Raw genomic sequence first — 9,500 nt, forward strand, 5'->3', positions numbered from 1 at the left:
TATTTAAAAACAAACAACAACAACAAAAAAACTTTTATCACTAAACCTAGTAGCCGGCTCTCATTCCAGATGCAGAAAAACTTTGATACCAAACCCTCTTCAGAGCTGTGGATTTAGTTATAACAGAAATATCTGCAAAACTCCATAGGAAAGCTGGGCATAGCAGCTCAAACAGTGCAGATTTTTTCCATGCCTAGGTGTCCTTGTTTCAGTTAGGATAAAGTTAATTTTCCTCCTAGTAGCTGGTAGGGTGCTGTGTTTTGGCTTAGGATGAGAAGAGTGCTGATGGCATAGTGATGTTTTATCTGTTGCAGAACAGTGCTTACACCAAACCAAGGACTTTTCAGCTTCTCGCTGTCCTGTCAGTGGGCAGGCTGGGGGTGCAGCAAGAGCTAGGAAGGGACAAACCCAGGACAGCTGACCCAAACTGGTCACAGGGGTATTCCATACCATCTGATGTCATGCTGAACACTATATAGGGGTGGCTAGATGGGGTGGGGGGGGCCAACTGCTTGGGGATAGGCTGGGCATTGGTCAGTAGGTGCTGAGCAATTGCATTGTGCATCACTTGTTTCATACATGTTATTATTAGTAGTACTACTATTGTTATTATTTTCCTGTCTTAATAAACTGTATTTATCTCAACAGGCTTCACTTTCCAGTTTCTCTCCCCCATCCCAGAGAGTGAGGGGGGAGGGTGAGCAAACATCTGTGTGGTGTTTAGCTGCCAACTGGGTTAAACCACAACACCAGGGTAGATACATTGAAAGTGTGCAATATAAAAGTAATATGATCTTCTGCCAACCTAAGCCTTGAAATCACTTCAGTTCATGTTTCACTAGGAATGTGTGTTTACCAGGCAGAACAAGCTTCACTCATCTTTAAATCCCTTCTTCTACTAGAACAAATACCAGTATGTGACAGGCAAAAGTTGAAGCTGTGATAAGGAAATGGTGAGAAGTGTTTAGCTAGTACAGCAACTCCAGGCAAGCTGGCATCAAGTCACATTTGAATGCAGCTCCTTGTACACGATCCAATTTATCTCAACAGACGTCTAAAATCCTGGTAAGTCAGAGATGCTTTCACAATCAGTCACACTTTAAGGAAGGACAATGAAAAACTAATGAATTTTCTAATGAAAAACTGTTTAGTTGACTAGCTCATCTCAAGCACAAAACCAACTTTATTTCAAAAATTCCCAAGTCTCCTGCTAAAGCAAAGTAGTTACTCCAGTCAAAGAGGTAAGTAGGATAAATTATTTCGCCAGCATTCCCCCAGAAGTCCATAACACTATAATAAACACAAGAGCTTGAGTCACCAATTTAATTTTATACAAGTCAAACTACACATTGTATAAAGAGTACAAGGCAGTTCTAATGTTTCCTATTGCATGTTACAAAAATCAATTTAGCTACAAAGGGGAGTTTTTGGGACAAGTTCTATTCCACAATTTAAGTGAATTGGCAACTGTGGTTTAGCAAAGCCTTTGTTAAGACTAGAACTCTAGCTCAAAGAGATTACACTTCCAGTAAAGTTCAGATTCACACACAACAGGATTGTAGTTCTATTCTGAAGCAAAATGTTAACGTAAATGAGTCAAAAGGGAGGGAAGACAGCTTTATTTAGCTAGTTTTCATATCCAATAGATATTTAGAGGCTGACAAACCATACAACATACTAGTGACTTGGACCACATCCAAGAGACATTAGTGTCTGACAACTGTCACTTGATAGTCAAGCAAAAAAAATGTCAGAGAGCTTTCATTAAGTTTCAAAAGTATGATTTGCAGCAATACTGTATGACACAGGTTACAGAGTACCTTTATTACCTTTAATACAGTCACAGTATCAGGTGGGGAATGTTCTTTTGGCAAGTTAAGATGCAAAACAAATGCTCCAACTTGAGTTTATTGCTGGTCTAAGGTTTTCCTAGTATTGTTAACAGTTTACAGTTTTGCAGCCTGCTCCCATAAATTAAGATAAGCTAGAGAATTATCTGACCTGCTCAGCAAGGCAATCCTACCTTTGGTAGCAAGCTGTAAACCTATGAAGCCAATGATACTCAGTTCTAAAACCATGAAAAAATGAAAAAAATGATACGTTCAAAAAAGCCCAGATTTAAGCTTGTTATATTCATTTAATATAAAAACCACTTTACACTTAAGAGTAAAGTTACTCCTGTGGAAATACTATAAAATCAAAGTTTTAGCTGAATTTCTAAAAAAAAAAAAAAAAAAAAGTGTGTGGGGGGAGCTTTTCCTGCTTTGTACCACCATCCAATCTTGTAATTTCAAATTTAGGATACAAATTAAACCTTTGCGCCTCATTACTTAGTTCTTAGGCCATCTGCTCCTGCAATAGAAAAAAACTTCTGAAGTACTAATGTAACATTAATGGCCTGACAAGTAGGAAAAACGTTCCGCAATAGTGTGCAATATAAGAGGAGAGTTCTAGTCTTAATCTCTTGAACTAGATCTTGATCGTGAGCGAGACTTTGAACGAGATCTGGAACAGGACCTCGATGCAGCTCTTTTGGGTGGTGACTCTGAACGAGCCTTGGTAGATGGCTGCTGCTGTGGAGAATTGGAACGAGACCTACTCCTTGACCTGGATTTAGACTTAGCATCTCCTTTACCATTTTCTTTGGGAGATCGAGACCTGGACCTGGACCTGGACCGAGACTTCTCAGACTTCTCCTTGGATCTGCTGTGAGAGCGCGAACCCCTGTCAGACTTGGGTTTTGATTTGCTCTTTGATCTAGACTTCCTGCTTTTAGATCTGGAACGTGAGCGGTCTTTGCTTCGTGACCTGGATTTAGATCTTTTGAAAAGAAAGACAGTTACTCTACATGAACTGAAGTACACTTACAGGTGTTGTAAACAGTTATCAGTTAGTAAGCAGCAACTCCTGTACTAACGCAAAGCAATGTATCACTTACCTGGAACGACTTTTAGTGACACTACGGGACCTGCTGCGGCTGCTCCTACTTCTACGACTTCTGCTTCTAGACCGTCTTCTAGATCGTGACCTAGAAACATTTAACATTAACATTTAACATCCCTTATTCTTCGTCTGGTGTACCCATTGGGTGCTATGCTACCTAACACAGAGTAACTATTAAAGAACTTGTCAGTAACACACCCACATCAAGACATACCACGAATCCACCCATACTCAACATACCATCAGCCAATTACATCTGTTATTTCACACAAACTCTCAACACCAGCTTTGCAATATCACAAAATAATTCCTTCCACATCTCTCAGGAATTGCCCTATTCCTAGAATATAAATTGAAGGTAATTACTGTAGGCCAGCCTACATATATATACCCATTCTCAAGTTTAACTGGTCTTGATATAGAGAGTAACACATCCCAAAAGTTACCTTGACCTACTGCCAGAGTAAGATCGCCTATGGCTTGACCGTGGCTTGTCTTCAACCAGACGGATTTTCCTTCCATTTATCTCTGTGCCATCCAGTTTGTCCAGGGCACGCTTCATGTCCGAGTATGATCGGAACTCAATTACTCCTTCATTTGTACGTTCTTTGTGTGCATCTGCATAGGTTACCTCCCCAGCTTGCCTCATGAAATCCTTGAGAGTAAATGAAAAGTTACAAAACCACTCCATATACTTGTACTCTGCAACTACATTAGCTTAAGACAAGTCTGAGCAGATGTAAAAAGCATTGTGTGCATTCACATGCACATTTATACTTCTCAATTACTTCTGCTTAAATCAAAATGAATAATTACATAAAAAGGAGGTTATTGGTTCCTGCTAATCACAACATACTCCATTGTAGAACATTAATACATACTTTCAAATCCTGCCAACTACAGCGACTGGAAAGGTTTTCAACAATCAGTCTGTACTCTGTACGAACAGGCGGTCCATATTTATCTCTTCCAGATTGTCTCCGACTGCTATATCCGCCACCACCCCCACCTTTATTGTGCAAAGAAATAAAGTTAGTTTGTCTCCTAGCATGAAGAAAACTAAAATGTTCTGAAAAAGTTAGTTAAACAGTTATATTTACTGGAGTAGGACTTTATTTCTCTATGCCTCCAATAAACTTTCAATTTTGCCATAATCTATATTAATGGCAAATCAAACAAACTAAAATCCTACAAGACTGTCCTCCTAAGATCTGTTAGAGAGTGACTGCTCCTTATTAGATTCACCTTGCTAAGTTTTATTTTACAGAACATTGTAAAATATAAAACTTAACTGATTACATGCATTTCTACATTTTACAAAAACGTTTACTAGTTACACTAAGTACTTACATCACAGTATGAGGTTTTTGGTGGTGGTTTGGCCACAAAACACGCAAGGTAACAGTCACCTAGTTCAGTTTAACCAGTTTTGTCTAACCCTTGGAATCCTCACCATCACCCTGCGTCTAATGGCAAAAGGCTGCTGTCGTCATGGCTTCCGGTAAGGTCAGCCAAAGGGTCATAGGGCAAGGGTCACACAATGTATGGAAAAGCCATGGCCAATCAGGAAAGGCAGTCATCTTAGCCTCAGTGGACACAGCCTCAGCCCCACTGGTCACTTTTAAATTGAAACATCAAGGACTTGTTAAAAAGTTTGAAATTGAACATGCAACAATTTTAAACAACATACATTTGATTTTTTAAAAAATACAGATTCCCACCCCCCCAACACAAAGATTCTAGAGATTACTGAAAAGCGAGCCATAGTACTTTAATTACAGGCCAGTTAAGTTAAATATAACTCAGCTCCTCAAGAAATTATACAAGCTAGCTGAGCACAGAAACGTTTATGACATCCCCCACTTAAGACAATAATTTCTTGCTTGAAATCCTCCCCCACCCATTACATGAAATTTTATAGCTGACTGCTTCAACCCCAACTATGCAATGGTATTTATTCATAAACATTAGTGATGGAACACCACTGATTTATCTAAATGTTGCAAAAAAACACTGGAGCCTTTAAATTAGCAGAGCATATAGTTCCTAAATAACAAAAAACCCTTTCTAGAAGAGACCACAATTTTGCAGCCAGAATTGTTTCACATATTTGCATTTGTAGATTTCTTAAGGGGGTACCTGAGTGCAATTCTGGTGCCAGGAAGAACATCTATTAACACTATGTCTACAGACATCTCGCTCCCAGCAATGCACCAGGTATCCCCTGCTACCATACTTGCAGAGATACTGACAACCCACCCCCACAGCCCCAAGGGACTTGGTCCCATCCACTCTATCACCCCAGGCTCTGCCTTGCCAACATAGCCGAGCTGCCTCCCCTTGCCTCCAGTCCCTTGCCCGAAGAAGCCCTGTAACCAAGCAAAAAGACGGGCCTATACTCACTGCGACTACTGTAGCTGTATCCATCCCTGTCGCGGCGGGGTCCGCGGGCATGCTCCACGATCACGCGCTCCCCGCACAGATCCTTGCCGTTCAGCTCGTAAACGGCATCATCGGCGTCTCGGGAGTCCTCAAACTCCACGAAGCCGTAACTAGGGAAGAAGGAAAAGGCCCGTCAGCCACAAGCACCGACGCGCGCAGGGTGGGGACTACGCGCCCGACGGCCCCGCCTGGCTTCTCGCCGCCCCCCCTCCGCCCGCTCCCCGGAGGCAGCGGCTGGCAGCGCGAGCTGCGCCAGGACAATGGGAGCCGGCCCCGCCGCAGCGCCCTCCCTCCTCCCGCGCCGCCGCCATTTTGAGTCGGGCGCCACGCGGCAGCGCGGCGGGGCCGCGAGAGCCGACAACATGGGCGGAGGGGGGGGGGCTGCCAGGCGCGGCCCGCCCGGCCCTGCTGGGGAAGGCGACGCGCGGGCCCGGGCTCGAGGCGTCCGCCGGCCGGCTCCCGGCCCGCAGCACGGCGCTCACCCGTTTTTGAGGTCGACCTCGAGCAGGCGGCCATAGCCGCTGAAGAAGCGCTGGATGTCCTTCTCCCGGACGTGGTAGCTCAGGCGGCCGATGTAAACGCGCGGCATGTCCGCGGCCAGAGGGGGAGGGAAGGGGAGAGGGGAGGGAAGGAGAAGAAGGAGGAGAAGGAAGCGAACGCGAGGGAGAGGAGCGCGGGGAGAGGGTGCCGGGAGGCCCACGAACGCGCTCCGCCGCGGCCTGCTCCACAGCACAATGGCGCCCGTTGCCCACTGCCGCTTTTATAGAGGGGGGCGGGGCCGCCGCGGACGTTACGACGAAGGCGGGGGGAGAAGGGAAACGCCGCCGCGTGCGTCATCACGCTCCCACGCACAAGCAGAAGCGAGTGTGGGGGGAGGGGAGGAGCCTGGCGGACGTCGTGCCTACGCGCGTGCGCGGAGCTCGGGGCGTGCCCCGGCGGGGCGGCAGCCGGCACTGCGCATGAGCCCGGCCGTGGCGGGACCTGACCGAAGGCGCCGGCGACGCCACTTGGCGCACGCGCAGTGGTGTCCGCCGCGGGGTGAGGACTCGTGCCGTGCCGCGGCGGTGCGGGCCGGGGCCGGGGCCGGGGCCGGGGCCCAACCTCTGTGGGTTACCCGTTGCGCCGGACCCGATGGGGGTGCTGGGAAGGGACGGGTGGGGGTGGGCGGCTTCGTGGGGTTGTGCTCAGCACGTCTGGGAACGGTGCCCCGTGAGCTGGGCTGGGCTGGAATGAGCACTCTAAACAAGGCCCTGGCGTTAAAAAATCTCCAGTCCTAGCATTTGTGCTTTTCCGTAAGTAGAAGCAGGTCTCTAGTGGGCTGGGAAGCCCAGTGGTTTCTCTTCAGGTGCTTTTCAGACACAGCTACTTGGGAGCCAGCCAACTATCAGATAAAAGTTAACAAGTTCCATGTCCCGATTTGCTTTGTTGTAAATAAGATGCACCCTCCCAATATATTAAAACCACTGTTTCACTCTGATGGGCTTTTCACAATAATATGACTACATAATACATACTGTAGTTTGTATATTTGATATAAATAGAAGTATTTTCTAATAAGTTTGTTTTATATTGTATACTATACAAGGGGGAAAGAACACATTTACTTCTACTCTTGAATTTTCTCAGCTGCATGAAAAGCAGCTCATACTCACCTAATGCATTACCTAATGTAAATTATGAACATTAATGTCAGTAATATAACCCAACAAAGACAGCAAGATTGCCTTCAATTTTAAGGATGTTGCTCCACTCCATGAGTTAATCCTCAACAAAAAATTACAGAGATTATGTTAAAGAAGTTGGGGAAATTTGTTACTCTTGTTTTTTTCTTGTTTAATAAAAGCTTGTTTCATATCTCTGCTAGGCAGAGAAGGACCTGGGAGTGATGGTGGATAGTCGGCTGAATATGAGCCAGCAGTGTGCTCAGGTGGCCAAGAAGGCCAACGGCATCCTGGCTTGTATCAGGAACAGTGTGACCAGCAGGGCTAGGGAGGTGATCGTCCCCCTGTACTCGGCTCTGGTGAGGCCGCACCTCGAGTACTGCGTTCAGTTTTGGGCCCCTCGCTACAAGAAGGACGTGGAGGTGCTTGAGCGGGTGCAGAGAAGGGCGACGAAGCTGGTGAGGGGCCTGGAGAACAAGTCCTACGAGGAGCGGCTGAGGGAGCTGGGCTTGTTCAGCCTGGAGAAGAGGAGGCTCAGGGGCGACCTTATCGCTCTCTATAGGTACCTCAAGGGAGGCTGTAGCGAGGTGGGGGTTGGTCTGTTCTCCCACGTGCCTGGTGACAGGACGAGGGGGAATGGGCTTAAGTTGAGCCAGGGGAGTTTTAGGTTGGATGTTAGGAAGAACTTCTTTACCAAAAGGGTTGTTAGACATTGGAACAGGCTGCCCAGGGAAGTGGTGGAGTCACCATCCCTGGGAGTCTTTAAAAGACGTTTAGACGTAGAGCTTAGGGATATGGTTTAGTGGGGACTGCTAGCGTTAGGTAGAGGTTGGACTTGATGATCTTGAGGTCTCTTCCAACCTAGAAATTCTGTGTGATTCTGTGTGATATAATAGAAGAGACAACAGGTGACCCCTTTCTCTCCATCATAACGGACAGTGCTGAGAAGATTTTATCAGTTTATAGAATCTTCTCTGCCTGCCTTAGACTTACACTGATTATACACCAACTTACAAGCCTGATGTATTTTTTTCTATACAATAAGCACCAGGAGATACTTTGACTAGTGAGTAAATTTAGCCATTAACCAGGTTGTAGTGTTCATCAGCTCTGCGCTGGAAGATTAAAAGGCTTTGCTTAATCCCAGCTCAGAGGAGAATGTTACAAGATATGCTGTACCTTGTGCTGAGCGTACAATGAAAGATCTCCTGGCAGAGCTGACAGGTATTTCACACTCATGAGCTTTCACCTATTCTGTTTTCAGGAAAGTTCTGAAGCAACAATATTTTCTAAGCAACAGGATGGGAAAAGTATTTTAGCTGTTTGTCGCTAAAATGCGATAGCATTCGTGAGCCTGTCCTATGGATAGCAATGCCATTGTGATGAGTGCTGTATACACAGAATTGAAGGTTTCTCTTACCAAAATTTTAAAATAAATTATAAATAAATAAATAAATAGAACCATTTGTGTCGTTGAGATAACTACCGGTTATAATATGTGATCATTAAAATCCTCTCTCTACAGCTATATCCTATTATTTTCCATTCCTGTTCTCTAAAAGGTTAATGATTGACTGACCTAAATTTCAAAAATATCGGATATGATTATTCATTTGAAATCATCTGTGCTGGCACCCACCATGTAGGACAGCTGCATTCTAACGCTTGGTCCTGTGCTTGGTTTAAGATAACGTATAAGCCTGTACATAAGTTCAGGGATAAGGAAAGCTAAGCCTGTTCTTAAGGGCTTCCCTGCAAGTGGATGCTCTTCAAAATGAGAGCCTCAAAGGAACTGCCGTTTCCAGAAGGACTGCAGCTCTGTACTTTCCGCACAGTCCATAAAAGCTTCTATCTCATAGGTGATGACACTCAATTTCAACATCTCTGCCTCTTAGTACAAGGAATTTCTTTCCCCTCTCCAACAGTAAAAATAAGTTCTTCATGACAAAAGTGTTATCCCTGCATCCTCTGATCTCTGAGACTTTCAGTTGAGGTTTATTTCACTGCTTTTTGTTGGGAGAATATTCCCAGAGAGTGTCTCAGAAATGGAGAAAAAATAGTCTGTTCAACTAAGGGCTGGAGCATAAATGGGTACAGATAGTTATAGCTGTGATCAGCTCTTTTCGTTTCTGGCACTCCTTCATGGTCACTCTCTGCCCCTGCTCCGGCGTGGGGTCTCTCCCATGGGATGCCATCCTTCCCGAACTGATCCTGCCCACTGCTCCCACATGGCTCCATACCACGGGGTCCATCCCCCAGGAGCAAACTGCTCTAACCTGGGTCCCCCACAGACAGCAGCTCCCTCCAGACCCCTGCTCCTGCGTGGGCTCCTCTCCACGGGCTGCAGCTCCAACCTGGAGCCTGCTCCTGCGGGGGCTCTCCATGGGCCACAGCTTCCTCCAGGCCACATCCACCTGCTCCACCGGGGGCTCCTCCAGGGGCTGCAGTGTGGAG

At 45.9% G+C, this 9,500-nt stretch overlaps 1 protein-coding gene across 1 annotated transcript; it reads right to left on the reverse strand.

The window, feature by feature from the left end:
* Positions 1–1,165: 1,165 nt before the first annotated feature.
* Positions 1,166–6,129, reverse strand: SRSF6 (serine and arginine rich splicing factor 6). The gene is made up of 6 exons (XM_084296881.1): positions 5,868–6,129; positions 5,347–5,495; positions 3,825–3,952; positions 3,390–3,598; positions 2,939–3,028; positions 1,166–2,820 (listed from the first exon to the last, which is right to left on the reverse strand). The coding sequence occupies exons 1-6, from the start codon at positions 5,972–5,974 to the stop codon at positions 2,457–2,459; spliced, it is 1,047 nt and encodes a 348-aa protein (XP_084153007.1). The 5' UTR covers positions 5,975–6,129; the 3' UTR covers positions 1,166–2,456.
* Positions 6,130–9,500: the final 3,371 nt, after the last annotated feature.

This window comes from Netta rufina (assembly GCF_964035555.1).
Source record: "Netta rufina genome assembly, chromosome: 16".
Taxonomy (NCBI): Eukaryota; Metazoa; Chordata; class Aves; order Anseriformes; family Anatidae; genus Netta; species Netta rufina.